General features: G+C 40.3%; 1 protein-coding gene across 1 annotated transcript; it reads right to left on the bottom strand.

The window, feature by feature from the left end:
- Positions 1 to 774: 774 nt before the first annotated feature.
- On the bottom strand, positions 775 to 18455 carry IGSF10 (immunoglobulin superfamily member 10). Its single transcript, XM_025215996.1, has 5 exons — positions 18408 to 18455; positions 15757 to 16147; positions 9056 to 13444; positions 7599 to 8499; positions 775 to 3342 (listed from the first exon to the last, which is right to left on the bottom strand). The coding sequence occupies exons 2-5, from the start codon at positions 16136 to 16138 to the stop codon at positions 1434 to 1436; spliced, it is 7581 nt and encodes a 2526-aa protein (XP_025071781.1). The 5' UTR covers positions 16139 to 16147; positions 18408 to 18455; the 3' UTR covers positions 775 to 1433.
- Between the last annotated feature and the right edge of the window lie 226 nt (positions 18456 to 18681).

Raw genomic sequence — 18681 nt, 5'->3', positions numbered from 1 at the left:
TCTTAAGTATTAGATTTCCCGTAGATTAATTAGAGAGATGTTTAAGGATTTTTAAGTCCTTTCTTAGCATGTAGGAGTTTTATTGTAGCAGTATCTTACAAGCAATATTACTTTCTAATTGTTCTAGGCATTTCATTGATGTAGGAGCTGGTGTGGTATAGAATGGCAGCAGGTGTTTTATCCTGTACCCTTCCCACAAATATGCTATTTTCTGTATTAACTACTGTAAGAGCTAATGCTCTCTTGTGGCAGCATTACCTTCTACTTTGCAACCTATTATTCCCACTGGAAACAGTCAAAGACTGACATTTTTATAGACCTAGGGATGAACAGCAGTAAAACCAGCTTTCCATGCTGTTAGTATGGCAGAGACCATGGGGAGTAATATTGAGGAGATTCCATTCTACAAATATGTCACATAATCTGTGAGTTTTGGATACATTTTCTCTGCAGATAATCATGTTCTGTAATGAAGTTAAAAAGTTGTGACCCTGGTCTCTACAGACACTAATACCTCTACCTGAGAGCGTATGAATTGTGAACTCTGACTTTGCTATTGTTAGTTTAATCTTCTGAGGTTTATTTGGCTCATGAAGTCCTAGAGTCTTTTCTGGTGAAGAACATTTAAATAGGCATTTCGTTATTGCCTTAAAGGAATTAGCTTTTTGGGAATACAATTTTCCATTGGATGAAGCCACCTGTATTCTAACATATATGAAATGATTTTTAGTTTGAAATCTTTAGAAGCTGACTTTTGACAAAAGGCATGCTATACCAGCCTATATGGTTTGAATCTGTAGGTTTTTCAGTTTTTAACAAATATATATAGAATCTTTATTGTCTCTTTTGAAAGCACTATTAAACTATTTTGATTTTTTGAACAAAGAAGGAAAATTCAAGTGTAAAAGAATGTCATATTATTAAAAATAGCTCAATACTTGTTTTCTGTGAAATATTTATAAAAGAATTACAAAATATTCATACATGTCAATAAGGTAATTTAAATCACAATAAAATCTGTTCTTCTATTTTAAATACTTTTGAATGTTTGCCATGCTTATAATAATGATACAAAATGGGCAGTAAAAAACCAATATAAAAAAATCTTCTCCATCCTTAACTGAAGACTTTCAGTTACATTTTCTGGAAAGCAGTTTGATACTCACTGCTTCTTGGCAAAATAAAAGTGCCTTAAGTTAGATTTTGTTTAAGTCCATTAGTCATTGAAGAAATCAATGCTGTTTTATAATGCAAGACTTCCCTTCCCTCCTCCACTCCAAGTCTTTCTTTTTCGCATGTTCGTTGTAAACTGAATACTGTGAATGTGTTCAGGTTCACTTACAAGCTTATGGCTGCCTTTGATTAAACTTTTTCCAAAAATAAACTCAGTCCAGATGTAACCTTTAACAATTGTTCAGAGTATTTTTCTCATTTCAGATGACTTGAATATATGTTATTGTGAAATCGCTGCCAACCTGATTCTTAGCTGTGCACTTGTACATGCCAGAATCTGAAGGCTTTGGATGTTGGATGACTAATGTCCCTTGTGGGTGAAGCAGTTCACTTCCGGATGTTCGGCCTCTACTAGCTGTGGAAAGCACTGAATGGTCAGGCAGCTCCCATGTAATTTCTGGTTTTGGTATCCCTAGTGCCATACAGTTGAGTTGAACTGTTGCACCAACCATTGTTCTTATGCTCTGTGGTGGTCTGTTTGTAATCCGTGGGGGAAAGGCTACAATTATCACAGGGATTGTTGCAGATGAGTCGCCAGCATTGTTCTGAATCTTACACACATAGTTTCCTCTATCATGAATTGTTGTTTCTCTGATAACTAAAGTACCATTTTCAAGCAATATATATTTTCCATTAATTTGAGGCCTATCTATGACATAGCCACTTGGTACTGTCCATATGGTGTTTGGCTTGGGGTTTCCATCAGAGAGACAATGAAGAGATAATGATTCCCCGCTTATACCTTTTACTGGTCCTCTTGGATAAAAAAGAATAGTGGGTTTCTGGCCAACCTCCAAGATGATCAGCTTCTCAATATAGCCAACTTTATTTCTGGCTGCACAGCGATACTTTCCTGCATCATCTCTGGAAGGATTATAAATGGTGAGGGTACCATTACTTCCTGTATAAAACCGAGAAATTCTGGCCCCACCAGAAAACCGTGTGCCATTGGGCAACATCCAGATGATTTCAGGGGGAGGGTTTCCATCAACTGAACAATTTAATACAGTAATTTTCCCAGGTTTTGCTATTATTTTTTCATTGAATGGATTTCTGAACATTGGCCGCCTTAGCATTTCTAATACCTCCAGCTGTACAACCAATACACTTTCTCCACCATCGTTTCGTGCCACGCAGATAAAATCCGCTGTGTCTGAAGGTCTTACATTCCGAATCTCAAGTGTCCCATTTTTATGTACTGTTATTCTGCTCCCATAGTATGGAGCTGTTAGGAAAACATTGTCAGGCATAATCCACATAATTTGAGGGGAAGGAGTCCCTTCTGCCCAGCAGTGTATTTGCTTCTTTGAGTGTTTCACTGCTGTTGCTTTAATAACTGTTTTGTTTGTATACAAACCGTTTATTAAAGGTGGCCTGGAAACAACATCCAGTTTATAAAGTTTTGTATCATCTCCACCAGGATTACGAGCCACGCATATGTACTCACCAGCATCCAGCAGTTTGACTTTACTGACTGACAATGACCCATTAGCCTGCAGCAAATATCTATCAGTTGAAGTTGAGATCATATCGCTGGAAGGTAGCAACCAAAAGATTTTTGGCTTGGGTTCTCCAACAACATCACAGTTAAATACTGCAGTATCTCCAGCTCTTATTTTAATGTAGGTCTTGTGATTCTGTGTTATACGAGGTGCAGCTGTTACCACTGTAATGTGTATCTTCATTTCATCTTTTCCCAGAGTATTTTGGGCATAGCAAGTATAGTCTCCCTCTTCAGCTATTCCAACCTTACTGAAATAGAGAGTTCCATTGTCAAAAAGAATGTATCTCTGAGACCTATGTCCACTGTCATCAGCTTGCATCACGTTATTGATCATTGTACCATCGGGTAAACTCCAGGTTATTTCTGGCTCAGGTGACCCAGAGGCTTTGCAGTCCACTTTGAAATCTTTCCCATATGGCACCTGCTTTTTAAAATATTGTTTTTGGTCAATCTTGGCAGGTTTCATTGTCACAATTACTTTTATCAGTATCAGGTCATCTCCAATTTTGTTCCTTGCCACACACAGATAATCACCTGCATCCTTTTCAGTAACTGCCTCAATAAACAAGGACCCATTGGGATAAACATGGATTCGACTTCCCATTCTAGTGGAAGAAAAAAGAAGGATATGTAATTACATGCTAAAGAAGAACACTAAGCTTAACAGGAGTTGCAAATTAAATGGATGTAAGTTGATGAATATGCTGTCGGGTTTTTCTGGATCTAGAAGCTTTGTATTTACATTTAAATAAACCATAAGCCTATGATCTGGACACATGTATACCCAACATTTTAGACAAAATCGGGGGGAAAAATCAATATCATTATATCCTTCCTGACAGACCTATTTAATCTTTCCACTAAGCCACTCAAACCTCAGCCTTCTCCCTCCTCAAAAGACAGGAGCAGGGGGGAAATTGCTATGTATTATAATAATCATTAAGCTTGGGCTCTGAGATCACTAGAAAAGACATCCAGACCTTGGAGGCCAGGCCAGCAAGTGCAGCCAAAATGTAGAGTTGTGTGCAAAACAACTTAAGAGCTCTTTGTTACGCTCCATGGGGATATCCTCCCCACTGCTTTTGCAGATCACCTTGATTTCTGGCCTAACATCAAGCACTAATTGCCACAGGAGGCTGAAAGCAGAACTCGGGATCAGGCATGGATAAGAAGAGTATGATCATGTTCTTCATTTTCCTACTACCCCTTCAACTAGAGGAGCACATGGTATAACATGCCATAGCAAGATCATCCTGTCTGGGCTATTTAAATTGGGCTGCAAGTTTCGATGGCTACAATTTGGCTATTTTTGACAGTGTTAGGTCCTCCTGTTACTTTGGTATTGTTGTTTTCTTGTCTTTCCATTCCACCTACTATATGAATGATACACTTCATGTGTAAGATGTATTCCATAGTATACCGTAAGTGGTTAGAGTTATCCCTGAGTTATCGAGAATTCCTCACTTTGTGGGTGGAATTGTTTTTCTGATGCTTATCAGATTTATTTTCTAGTATATCTGGCTAAATTCTACCCCCCCCCCCCCCCCCAATATTGTTTTCACTCTCCAGGTTAATATTTTTTCAAGCCAATTTCTATTTTCAGTTTCATTTTTCAACCATTTATTTTATATAATACCTTTTCTAACAATCAAAAAATAAAGTTATAATTTAATCCATATACTAAGGAATGCCAGAACTGTGTTGTGGGGCAGGGGAAGGAATAACACCTAAATACCGAAGGGCTGGCAGTCATCATAACCAACTCCAGGTTTATAAATCAATTCTCTCTTAACAGTAAGTGAATGCTACAATGCAATATGAAAAAAGTTCAGATGACCACTGAAGAACAAATTATCAGGAACCCTCTACATGTGCAGGAAAAGATGTAATGAGATCTAATGTGTGATCCATGCAATTGCACCTTCTGCAATACCACACATTGCAGGAGGTGCAATTGCGGGGTTGTGCATTAGATCCCATTGTGCCTTGAGGTGGGGCAGGGAGATCCCAGTCCCAGGCTCCTCCCACACTGGCAAGAAGTCAGTTGAGGAACTCCCAGCCACGGCACCACCTCATGCACTCCTGGGGACTAGTGAGTCATGGCAGTTATGATTTCCCTGCCACAGGGTGCATGAAACTCCCAGGGCTGGGGAATCATGGCTGCTACAGTCTCCCAGTCTCAGTGGTTTCATGCACCCGCAGAGCAGCTTCATCCCCCTGGCAGGTGGGACCCAGTTGGGACCCAGCACCTAGCATCCACAGCTGCAGGATCCAGAGTCAGCAGCTGCTGGGGCAGTGTCCCCTCAGTTGCCAGACTCCCAGCTCCAGCTGCACATGATACACCCCTGTGGCTGGGAACCCAGCCAGCTGATGGGCTCTTAGCAGCAGGGGATACCCTGCTTCATGTGCAAATTAAAGCTGGATACCAACTAACTATAAAGTTAGTATAGTACACATTTTTTCAGTCTAACTTTATAGCTGGTTGGAGCTTTTTATAGCATGATGGGTACTTTACACATGTAGCTGGTCTTAAGGTAATTGCGCAGTTAACCAGTTAATTGCTCAATACCTGTAACATGTAGATGGGGCCTCAGTGTTGCTTTATCTTGCTGTGGAATTTCCAGCGAGATTTAATTTTAAACGGACAACCTTGTTTTACTGGTTTTCAGATGTGAAATTGGGATGACATATGCAGACAAGGTTCCTTGGGTGAATTTGATATCTTTTATTAGACCAACCCAAATGTTCTTCCAGGTGGCTCATAAAAAGGTTGGCATACTGTGGGGCCATTTTAGTGCCCATAGTTGTTCCCATCATTTGGGTTGGTCTAATAAAAGATATCAAATTCACCCAAGGAACCTTGTCTGCCTATGTCCTTAGACCAACACGGCTACAACCCAAACCCCTGGGATGACATATTGTTCTTCAGGAAGGTTACATAGTGGCAGGATTTGGACAATCTTATGTGCTTGCCAGACATAAGAAAATTTTAGTTTCCTAACGGATCTTTTGGGAACTTCTTAAAATTATGCATGCTAAATAATTATGCTATTTTCAAGCATTGTGAAAACAGTGCAACTATTTTCTTAGTTTGACCTTTTTCTGAAGTCATAATTCTTCCTATTCACTCTCATTTCAGCTATTTTAGACTAACTAGTGAGTGTTATGTGAATAAAAAATAAGAAGGTAGGGTAATGTGACACCTTATAAATCGACTCATTCTCAGACATATGAGGTTTATAGACTATGTCCTATTTTGTTAGATACTATGTATGAACTTGCAGAGAGAGCAGGGGTACTACACTGAGACCAACACGGCTACAACCCAAACCCCTGGGATGACATATTGTTCTTCAGGAAGGTTACATAGTGGCAGGGTTTGGACAATCAAATGTGCTTGCCAGACATAAGAAAATTTTAGTTTCCTAACGGATCTTTTGGGAACTTCTTAAAATTATGCATGCTAAATAATTATGCTATTTTCAAGCATTGTGAAAACAGTGCAACTATTTTCTTAGTTTGACCTTTTTCTGAAGTCATAATTCTTCCTATTCACTCTCATTTCAGCTATTTTAGACTAACTAGTGAGTGTTATGTGAATAAAAAATAAGAAGGTAGGGTAATGTGACACCTTATAAATGAAAGTGAGAGGAAAGAAGGGGAATGTGGGTTGAAGAGAGAAAAAGGCATTAACAAAGCAGTTAACCCACTGAGAGGCATACCTCTCTCAAAAACTCAGTTAGCTATCATAATAAATATTCTACACACCACAACTTCAAGGACAGACTTTGCCTAAATCTCAGTTCTTTCCCTGCAAAGCTTAGAAGTTCTGCAACACTGAGTTACCCATTCACCCGAAGGTCATCTCTTTCAAATTTACAGTATAGCTTAAAACTGTCAATGAATCTGTAGTTATTCTAATACCGTTAACTGTCTGAATCTGTTCCAAGTATATATTAAAGATCTCTTAGTCTTTTTTATTTTTAGAAGTAGTTCCAAAGTTGTGTGTTTCAAAATTATTGCAAGTTGTTCATATAATTGGCAGTCTGGCTTTTACATAAACTTGTTGCTGGAAAACACGTGTCAGCATAGGAAGTGCAGAACTCTTTTTGTCCAAAAACTAGATCCCAGAATGTAAGTCCAGATGATTGTTGTTAAGGGTATTTACATTGTACTGTAGTTAAAATGAAATCTTAGCACCTCACTCATAGATGTTCCGGTCATTGATAAATAGCTTCAACCAGCAATCTTATTAGGAGTGATTAAGTTACAGTTACCATGTAGCACAGATTTATAGTCAGGTTTTTTGCACTATTCTGTATCTACTATACTCTGAACTGTGATTAATTTGATATTGCCAAATCTCTCTTCCTTAGTAATCACGGTATGCAAAAGTGTTACTACTGTAAAACTCAAATGTACAAACAGTGTCAATTTATATTAAGGTCCCAACATTTAGTAACCTGATCTACATGAGTTAAGAATGTATGCCCTACATGAGGATGGAACGAAACAATGCAAATTTGCCAGTAAGTTCAGCTGAGCTGATTCAGCAGAGCTGTACCCAATTGTGACAGAGCTCAATTTACATCATTAATATATTAGAAGCACAATAATAAACTACATAGTCTTTCACTACAGATGATTCACTTTTGCTACAAATTAAAACCTAATTTGGCCTCAGTGATGCAAAATTTATAGCAGATAAAGCACTTCTAGCCAAGAAAAGAAAAATCTTTCAGTGATTTGGTGTTTGAAAGGTTAGTCAGGCCTGGAAAAATAAAGCAAGAAGTTAAAGTTGGAACCCATCTTTCTACCTCTGACAAAAAACAAGCCGAAAACAACAACAAAAGAATCCTACCTGTGTACCTGGTCAACAACTGCCTTGGATGGCAGCCTCCAGATTATCCTGGGCTTGGGTTCCCCAGTAGCTGAACAATTCAGAAGCAGTCTATCCCCAAAATTCAACTGTGTCATTTTTTGAGATGCTGTTTCTATTCTGGGAAGTGTATCTCTCTGTTCCACCATGAGATTTACCACCCTTCTCTCTGAGCCAGTAGAGCTTGTAGCTATACATTCATAATTCCCGCTGTCAGAAGGAACCAAGTTACTTATATGGAGGGTTCCATTGGAAAAAAGGAAAAGTTTGGCATTTATAAATTGCAAAGGCTTCACTACTGTTCCATCAAAGATCACCCAGTGAAGGCTTGGGATAGGATTTCCTTTTGCAGTGCAGGGTATTTTCAAGCTTTTACCCATTATTCCTGCAATATGTTGTCTCTTTTCTTCCAAGATGATGGGAGGTGCTGCAATCACTTGTAGTTTTACTGCCAGTGTATCAGTACCAGCTGGGTTATTAGCCAGACATGTGTAAAGCCCTCTGTCATAAACAGTGACTTCTTTGATTATTAGTGTGCCATCTGGTTGTATGAAAACTTGCCTACTTTCTACAGAAGATTCTGAGACGTATGTTTTGTTTGCTAGAATCCATGAAATGGTAGGGACAGGGCTGCCTTCAGCTCTGCACTTCATTGCCACAGGCTTTCCAGAATGGACAGTGATTACTTTTGACCTGCCTCCTAGGATCCTGGGTGGATATGCCACCACAGACAAAGTGACCAGGAGCCTGTCTGAGCCATGTTGATTGGCAGCAACACACAGGTACTGTCCGCGGTCCTGAATGTTCACGTTCTGGATGGAGAGGGTACCATTGGCAAATACTTCAAATCTGTTGTCACGTTTGCTTTTTGACACATCAGTTCCTATTAAAGAGAACAAAATATATCTCACCAACAGCTATTCCTTTTTCTTTCTGCCTAATACAGTAATATTTGTATACAAAATCACAGCCAACTATCTGTCAAGTTTTTGATTCTGCATTCCTCAGGGTAGGTATTTATATAAGCAATGAAAAGAAGTCTTGCTAGAACCAGCAAAAAATAATTTCTTAGTAGAAGTGATCTTCCAGTAAGACAGTTATGTTTGCTAGTACTTTGGTATATGTCTAGTCACTGTGTAGTTGTTTTCTAACTGGGATAATCTTTTGTATAGGTATTACTAGAAATAAGCTATTGTTAATGTATGGCAATTATTTACATTTTTCCCATATGGATAACATAGTAATGTTGAATATATCTTTTTATGTTACTATTTATTTTTTCCTAAAGATGCCTATTTTATAATTGCAATAAGTCACCCCACAGTGTGTACATTGTGCCCGACTATTACTATCAAACTACGGCATGGTGTGCCTAGCATTTGACCATTTGCTAAAGTATAGTAGAGGAAGACATTTTTTAAAAGTTTCATAAAGATTACCTGATGATACTTTAGTCCAGTGTATTGTTGGAGGAGGATTACCAGTAGCTTCACAAGGGATAAAGGCATCTGAGTTAGCTGGTACAGTAAAAGCAGCCAACTTTCCTCCAATAATTCTGGGCTTTTCCACTCTATTCATATAAAAGAAGTCCAAGGCTACAGGACTGGCAGTAGTAGCTTCTTGATCTGCTCTCTTGTCAGACCAGCTTTTCACAGAATTGCCTTTGTCCCTTTCCCATGGTGGAGTATATTGAGTGGAGCTCTGTGGAGATTTTAATACAGTCAGAGTATTAACCATTAATGTTTTGCCCCTTTCTGGAACATCTGGAGAGAGTTTATGCCAAAACTTATTTTTGTGCCAGGGAGCTGGTGATGTTGCTGTTATTAAGGATGCTAGTGGGGTAGGATGCTGTATGCTTGGGTAGATGCCATGGATAGTTGCAACAGGAGTTTTCATACTTAATCTGGCTTTATTGGAAAATATTGCCTCTGCCACATGTTTCTGCTGAATGACTTTCTCTCCCATATGCTGTTGTTTTTTAAGTTGTTCAAAATATATCAATTCAGATGTTACAATGGATGAGGTAGGTAATGTAGTGAGGGTGTTGAAAGGCTTAAACTGTGACATAATTGGGATTGTAGTGGTAGGCATTTGAGTAATGAACGTTTCAGATGCTACTTCAACAGCTTTAGTGTTTTCATGTATAGCATCTCTCACTGGTGCCTGTGTGGTAGTTATGGATGAAACATTAGTTATGTCAATTGTGCTAAGAATCTGTGGTTGAGGCATTGTAATTGACACTGCACTTGTATTCTTAGAAAAAGAGATTGTGGGTGCAGGTATGGTGGATTTAATTAAAGATTTAGCTGTTGTCAGGAAAGGCAGTGAAGTATTCATTGCTAAGCTTGTGATTGTGCTGTGACCTGTAAAAATGTTTTGGATTTGTGATACCAAAATCTTCTTTTGAGGTTTTTTCCTTCTATGACCTCTCTTCCTTCCTGGTCTGGTTTTGGTTCTAGTCATTTTAATTTCAGTTGGGGCAGCAGTTGTAGATTTAAACACTGGCATTGGCTTTGTTGCAGTCCCTTGGTTTACATCAAGTGCAAGACTGGAATAAGATGCTAGTTCTGCACTAGTAAGGGATGTAGTGGGAATATATTTATCTGATGTACTACTGTCATCATTCCTATGTTTAGTTAAAGATAGGAAATCATCAGGTTGATTTTTGTTTTCTAAAATAGTTGTTACAGGTAAAGGAGAAACTCTGTAGATGGATAAAGCTTCTGTGGTTTGGGGAAACATCATTGTTACTGACACTGATGGCACTGTACTGGTTTGTATTTGGGATGGTTTCTTCAGTAGCTCCTTTTCAATGTGTGTGTTTCCAAAGAGGCGTTGCCAAGTAATTTTTCCTCTTAAAATTTGGGAAGATGTTCTATTTTTGTATGGGACTGATGCAACAGGTGAAAATATCTTGTAGCCTGTAGTAGGAGTAGTTTCTACAGCTACCCTAAGGGCAGGGATTGCAGTTGTCGAATGATGGGTACTGAAAGATGGGATTCTATTGGTGTATGTTTGCAATGGCGCACTAGCCTCTAATTCCTTCAGTGAGGGATCCTGCCTGCTTTCTATATAGGAAGGCATTATTGTAGGAGTTGTGTTTTCTCTTTCTTCAATAGGTCTTTTTTTCCCTTTAATAAGGAGTACTGTGTTTTCAGTTTTTGTTGTTAGTTGTTCTGACACAAGCACTGGTATATCTGTTCTTGAAGGAGTGGGCATGTTTGTATGATGGGTAGAAGAAGGACTGCTGGAAGAAGTTAAGATAGGTGAACATGATTGGCAGCTTGCATCCAGCTGTATATCTGGAGTCATAGTCATACTTTCTCTCATTGATTCTGATTTCCCAAAATTATATTTGTGCCCTCTGAAGCTTGGAATTTGATCTGGTCTGACAATTCGTCTCCTAGCAGAAATTTTCCTCCGTCTTCCATAACGTCGTCTGAACTGTGGTGTGTGTGTTGTAACATCTCTTATTATCTGAATTTGTTGATGAGTAATAATAGTTGAGCCCAGTGGTAGTTTAGGAGTTATTATTTTTTGAGTACTATGAAAATAAATGTGACCAAATTCATTGTGTGATTCGCTGACTGTCACTACAGATATCTGATGATCTGATTTAGTTGAAGTATTATTGACTGACTCAGTGAATAGATTGAGCTTTTCAGCTGTGCTATGGGAAGTTACAAGGTTGGGAACTTCAGTAAGATCTGCCACTGATGTTGTAGATCTGGTTTTTAAATAGGGATTGCTTTCCCCAGAAGTCATGAATCTGTGTTCATTGTTAAAGCCTTGAGTTGTGCTACTTGCTAGATTGGATGTAGTTAATGAATGCATATTAGTTGATGATGTTTGATTAAGTTCAGAAGTTTCCAGTGATTTCAGTTTCGTGACCCCATATTTTGGATTTGTATACATTTTTTTGCTCTCAGGTGTAGCAGTCTGTGTAATCCATGAACTGATTATTGGACTTACTGCCCCTGTAACTGTAACAGACGTTGTTTTGGAGTTTGTGCTATCTGAAGTTGTTTCAGGTTCTGAAGTTACAACATCTGCTGATGCTTTAATGAAAATTGGTATAATAGGTGTTTTAGTTGCTAGTGTAATAAATTCCTCTTCAGGAGGTACAGCACCCCCGGATGTTTCTTCCCCATCCATAGGTGCTTTTGAGGATTGATAAACTGATATTGGTGCTTTTGTTGTGACATCTTCTTGTTTTCTTGTTAGCGTGGAGTAGTTCTTTGTTCTTTCTAAAAGTGCTGCCCAGTGTTTTGGATCAATTTTCCTAGTGGAGGGAGTAAATTGTCTCCTATGGCCCTGAAGCCGTCTTTTTATTTTGTCCCCATTGCGCCTGTAAGTAATTTCTCTATAATTATTCCTGTTTGCATTCTGTATGGGTTGATTTCCAGGTGAAGAGCTTGTACCTACTTGATTTGTTACTAAAGTTCGCACTGGAGCTAAAAGGTTCTTATCTGTTGTAACAGCATCAAGCACCTTATGACCAGATCCCTCCTCTTCTAGAGCTGCATTTTGTTTCTGTGATTTGTTCTCGTTCCTTCTAATGAGTATGTTGAAAATCAAAAAATCAACGCCATACTTATTGGCTGCTACACATCTAAAATGGCCACTATCTTTATGTGTCACCCTTTGTATTTTTAACGTCCCATTGTGAAAAACATGCTTGTTTCTTGTGGACTGATGAAGAACCACATGGTCAGGTAGGATCCAAATAATAGATGCATCTGGGACACCACTAGACTGACATGGGAGGTAGAGTGTGTCACCAATAAATGCAGAAAGCTGAGCCCCATTTATGTTGTTGAGTTCTGTGTAAGGATCAACCACAGTAATCCTAAATGTTAGTACATCTGCATCATTGTAATTTGTACCTATGCAGTGATAAAGTCCAGTGTCAAAAGTGTCAGCTGTGCGTAGTGTGAATTTTCCAGTTTTGGCTATTACTATTCTTCCATCTTCACCAATATATGGGGCTCTAACTTTGCTCCCATCAGCTAATATCCACTCAATCACAGGAATAGGCTCTCCAAATGCTTGACAGTCTAGTTCCACCGTCCCACCAATTAAAACAGTATGTTCCAATCTTGTCCTATTGTCTCTTGAAATTATGGCCCAATTATGCCTGTCTTCTTTTTCATCAGGACTGGGCAAAATGATTTGAGCATCAGTTAGGTACCGGATATGCAGAGTGCTGAGTGTGGTTGCTGTCCTGTCTAACTGTAAAGCTACTTCTCCTTGCATCAGCCAAGCAGGTTCAGTTCTCAGTTCAGTTTCTACATTAGTAAAAACTTCTTCATTCTCAGAGTAAATCTGTTTGTATTTGTAACTAATATAAGGCACTTTGGTCAGCAGGAGTTTCCTTTCAAGTTGTAGAGGAGAATTACTATAAAGGGCTACTATTCTCCAGAGTTGTTGAATATGTTCGTAGTCGATGCCACACGTGAGAAATGTTGAGAATGATATTTTGAGTATTGCATTGTCACCACCATTGTCAAATGAGACTGGGAACATTTTTGTAGGTCTCTGAACATTGCAAACCAAGTTAGCTTGATTTCCTGTTTGGTCAGTCATGTTCAAGATCATAGATCCTATGGGAGCTATGAAATCTTTAGGAGATACAGAAGTGAAGTCCCCTTCATCTGGCAAAGTAATGTTTTTAAACTTCAGGGAAGGATCTATGGCTGGCTTGGTACAAGTTAATTCAGCAGGTGGAATCTCAACTAAATTTTTGCCCTTGGAGTTCCTGGGATTAGCACAAACTGGGCACTGCTGGGTACTAGAAGAAGCCCTGTCTTTCTTGCACTTCACAACACCTAGGGGAAGAAAAAATAATGCAATTAGTTTTTGGAATAATAGTTCTAAACAACAATTTATAATCAACAATTTTCAAGGTTTGTCTTAAAATAAAAGGCAATAACACATGGATACGGTGATCTTAAAGTGGTCATCAGCTTTTGTTTTGTTTCCTAGTCTATTAGTAATTTTTTGGTTTGATAAATATTGCTATCACAACTAATAATCACGCTATCACCAGTTTGTATTATTTAGCACCTATATGAAAATCTCAGTGACTCAGTTGTGACAGATAGCCATAGCTGCCTTTGGGAAGCACAGAGACCAAGTAGGAGCTTTGGAGGTTATTGTGCTCTTGCGTCCAACTCTGTGCAGGGCAGCCAAAAAACAGAAAAAGTCCTTGTCCCTTCTTCCTAACCTGTGTAGCTTCATAGAGGACACAATAGACATAACTATTTTTAGAGGGTAAGTAATTATTCATTTTCTTATTTTAACATAGGTAAAGAATAGAGAATTGGTTCAGATGGTTTGGCAGGGATGATCCTACTGAGTGCATCTACACATGTGCTTTACTGCAGTTGACTAATTAGCTGCATAGTAAAGTGTCACCGTCTACACACATGCCCATATTAGGGTGCAGTAAATTAGTTAACTCTGCTGTAGGATAGTACTGTTTGGGACAAGTACTAGCCTACAGTGAAGTAATTTATGCCACTGCAATGCATGTGTAGATGGTTACTGGGGCTGACTGGGGCATGACAGTGCTACAGTGCAGGGACTTCTGCTGACTAGCCCCACACTTAAGTGCCCTCATGCCCCAACCAGCCCCTCCACTGCCCAACACAATCACCCAGAGCCCAGGGCTAACCTTCTCCTTTTATTTCTGCTAGAAATAAAATCCAGATTTTTTGGCTTCCATTCTGTCCTTTTATCCACAGGATACTCTTTCCATTCCATCTCATTTTTCTCCATGCAAATGTCTAATAGCACTTTGGTAGCATTAACTAGTTGGAATTTATGGGGTTATGAAAACAAATTAGCTCAGAAATTTGTCTGAAGAAAGCTGATTATTCTTGTAAATAATAATTGTTATTTCTGACACTAACAGGAGAATATTCCTTAACATAACATTAAAACAAGCAAAATCAGAATGTTGCTTGCTCTGGTGAGCAACATGTCTAGAACAGAGGTGATCAAGCTTTTGTCCCCATGGGCTAGATGAGCAGTGCAGACCTGGTCCACAGGTCAGATCAAGTTCTGCACACCAGATTTGAGCCCCAACCTGCCTCCACCCAGCCCTGCACAGCTGGATAGGGCCCCACATAGCCTTGACTGGCTACTCCATGCCAGGATCTGGGCCCTCAGACCCAGTACCATCTCTGCCCAGCCCTGCATGCCCTCAGACTGCCCATCCCAAGCCCCATGTGTTTGATTGGAGCTTGCACCTGCTGCATGTCTAATTGAATATGAAGGATCCCAAATTTTCAGACCCGTGGGGAGTCCCATAGGCCAGATCACACAGTTCCAGGGCTAGATCTGGCCAGTGGGCAGGCGATTGAACAACTGTAATAAAGGATGAACAGAAACTGTCACAAAGTAATGTTCTACACTTTCAAAAGCATTGCTGTACTAATGACCCATCACTCGCCTGTCATTTAATTACTAATTTGTCAAAAAGACTCTGCTCTGCATGTGATTACATTCACTGACTAGTAATCATAATATTACTTGGCACTTAAATGGTACATAAATTCATCAATAGCGATCATAGCACTTTCCAACTGTTAGGTATTTTCTTAATTTTACAAATGGCCCTGAGAATGTAAAGTCAAACATCAAGTCAGAATTATAATTCAGTCCTCTAGACCCTTACTCCTACTCCCTCTAGACCAGAGGTGCTTAACCCCTGGCCCAGGAGCCAGATCTGGCCCACAGAGCCATGTCATCTAACCCTCAGGGCTTCCTGAGTATCCAAAAAATTGGCAGCAGAGGAGTGATGGTATCATTAATTGCTACTCCCCCACTGTCACCCATGAGGAGCTCTGCAGGCTGGATAGCGTAGCCCAGTGGACTATATCAGGCATAGAGGCTGGAGCAATACAGGACTCAGTCCAGATGTCTGGGATCTATTCAGAATAGGGCTTGATTTGGGTACCAATCCTGAAGATCTAGCCTGCAGACCAGCTGACACTATCCATCTAGCCCACGGGGCCAAAAGGTTGAGCACCATTGCTTTAAATAATGGTACCTCTGTTGCAAATAATCTAGTGTAAGTCACCAAAATTTAATTAGGAGACAAAAATAAACAGAAATCTTTCATCTCGCACTGTACCTTGTTGCTTTTGTACCCAGTCAGCAAACCATTGTAGATCACAATCACAGGACCAGGGGTTTCCATGAAGGTATATACTCTCTAACTCAAGCAAATAGGAAAACATATCTTGTGGCAATGAAGTTAAGAAGTTGTCAGACAAGTATATATGCTTTATGGAGGATATTTTAAATATCTGGAGGTAGCTCAAGGTGACAAAAGTGTCTGGATGAATCTGTCTAAGTAAATTTCCTTCCAAATGAACCAGCCTCAGAGATGTAAGTCCATAGAAAACTTTTGGGTTTATAAATTCAATTCTGTTGTGATCCATGTGCAATCGTACCAAGCTCTTGAGACCATGAAATGTGTCCTTCTGAAGTATTCTGACTTGGTTATAGCTCATTTTTAAAACCTGTTGATGAAAAAGTAGGGCGGGGGGGAGGGGGTAGAGTCAAGTCTTACTATGAGCTATAGTATACTGTTATTGTTAGAAGACATCTAGACAGATATGAATTAGTCTATTAAGAAAAAGTGCCTAAGTACTATGGATCCCCCTGCCCCCATGAATAGATTCTTTTTTTTAGAAACTTCTTTCTAAACATATTTATGAGCAGGCACAACTCCAAAGTTACCTTCTTAATCAACAGATCAGTCAACATAAAGCATGCAGACATGTTTGGAAAATATAGTTACTGATGGTCAGCTCCTGCTCACCCTATTTATTCAAAATCCCAGTTACACAACTTCTATGAAGGAAATAAGCAGAATCTGACTGTACAATATGCGTCTCTCCTTTTCCTCCCTCTAGTTTGTACCAAACAGATATCTAACAAACATAAGAAGGTAAGTGAAATTCTGCTTTGACTAACATGACTGATAAAACTGGTAACTTGCCAACAGTTTGAGTTTTTATTTTGGTGGTGATATGCTAGCTAATGATCAACTTTCAGATACTGCTTGGCAGCCTGGTAATTAGAATGCTATCTTTGTAATCTAAAGTGAGCAAATTTGGCAGGATATTATTGAAAGGTAGTGAATGTAGACTCCCACAATCCATTTTATACAAGCTTTTTCCAGATCAGAATCGTAAATTACATGCATTAGAACCTTCTTAATCCTTCAAATAGTTTGAAGAACAACTATATATTACTAAATTTTGCAAGTGTGCAAGTAATCAAATAACATGTATAGCAGTTATAATGCATAAATCTACTTTTATTCATCAAATATAATTCAGATGTAGCTATTTATGGACGTGTGTAGACAAAATGAGGGGCATGTGTGCACAACACTTTAAAGCAAGTTAAATTATTTTGTGCTGCTTTAATGGTATTGGTGTTTGCACATGTCGGCGGTGTATTGCACATTCATTCCAGCTGCTGTAGCACATTTGGTAGCATAATGTGCCTTAAATGACTTTGGGGTGCAGCAAACTAAAACACCTCTGAGGAGTTTGAGTTTAGTTTGCTGCTCTACAGCCGTGTAGCAAAGCACGAGGCTCTGTGAGCCTCAGGGACTCTGTAGGCAGCCCATGCAGCCTGATCTCCCCCCCCCCCACCCCCACTGGAGCTTGCTTGCCTGCATGAACTGTGGGGGGACCTGGTCCTTCCCCCCTGCAGCTGCAGTGCCCCCCGTGCAGGTGCCTGTGGGTGGGTGCCACCTGGGGGGTGGGGGCACCACTGCCACGGAGGGAAGTACCAGCCCCCACTCCCGCCGCCTGATCCCCCCCCCCCCCACCCCCACTGGAGCTTGCTTGCCTGCATGAACTGTGGGGGGACCTGGTCCTTCCCCCCTGCAGCTGCAGTGCCCCCCGTGCAGGTGCCTGTGGGTGGGTGCCACCTGGGGGGTGGGGGCACCACTGCCACGGAGGGAAGTACCAGCCCCCACTCCCGCCCCTGCAGCCCAGGGACTGCTCTGCCCATTGGCAGCTCGCTCTCCCCTCCCCACTGCTGGAGAGGCAGGTAAGATGGGTGTACATGACACGGGGGTTTACTTTGCCCTAAATTAAAGTGGCATTTTTAAAAACCCACCTTCAATTTAGGGCCCCCATTTTGTCTACACATGCCCTAAAGCTATAGTTCAGTCAGTTAATTAACAGCAGCTGTCTACATCAAAGTTTTAGCTGGGGAACTTTAAGTTCCTGTCTACATATTGAGTTATTCTGGAACATCTATTCCTGAATAACTCCATGTGCAGACACATGTATTCCAGAACAAGGCACTTTCACATGTGTACTGGGGTGTGTCCACACATGGAGCTAGGCCTAGTCTACACCACAGAGTCTAGCTGGTAGAATTCAAGCTCTGCCAGCAAAACTTTGACTGCATTCACACTCACCCCCTCTGTACTGGCAACACCTATCGGTCTGCCAGCAGAGTTGCTCTACTTCTGCCTAGCAGCCAAGGTGTGTACATACTCCTGTGCCTTCAACTGGCTACTGTAGTCCATTCAGCTGCCTGTGCCATCCCATCATGCACCTTGTGCTCTGGTGGAACAGCTGCTGAGTGAGGCTGCTCAGAGCTTCCAGAAGCACATCAGTTTGCAGGTGTCCAGTTGAGTTGGCAGTGGCAGCTGCTGGCTTCTATCAGAATTTCCTGGCACCACAAATATAGACAGAGCTATAGTCATGAAGAGATGTTCCAGAATAAGTCCATGTGTTGACAGGCACTTACTCTCCTCAGCTGCTAGAGGGCTCTTCTGAAAATTCCCCTCAGCTTTCTATGGTAGCTATGAGGCGGTTCAATGAAGTGCAAAGTGCTCTGATGTCCAGTTGTTGGAGCTCCCATCCAGCCAGTAAAATGTGCACTAATCCAGCCTGAGGCATTGCAGCAGTTGTCCTATGTAACTTCTCATCTGGAAAATGGAAGGACTATATTTTTAAAGGAACGTGTGAGCTGCACACAATTTTTGTCCAAAGATAACAGTTATCCTTTACTTTCTTCTCTA

Source organism: Alligator sinensis, unplaced genomic scaffold, assembly GCF_000455745.1.
Source record: "Alligator sinensis unplaced genomic scaffold, ASM45574v1 scaffold1127_1, whole genome shotgun sequence".
In the NCBI taxonomy this organism is placed as follows: Eukaryota; Metazoa; Chordata; order Crocodylia; family Alligatoridae; genus Alligator; species Alligator sinensis.
This window is presented reverse-complemented; position numbering and strand designations above follow the sequence as displayed.

Coding starts and splice junctions, on each gene's coding strand:
- IGSF10 (XM_025215996.1), bottom strand. CDS start 16,138: ATGAGCTATAACCAAGTCAGAATACTTCAGAAGGACACATTTCATGGT. Junction 13,445..15,756: donor CTGGGTACAAAAGCAACAAG/GTACAGTGCGAG, acceptor TTCTTCCCCTAG/GTGTTGTGAAGTGCAAGAAA. Junction 3,343..7,598: donor GTTGTTGACCAGGTACACAG/GTAGGATTCTTT, acceptor TTCTTCCACTAG/AATGGGAAGTCGAATCCATG.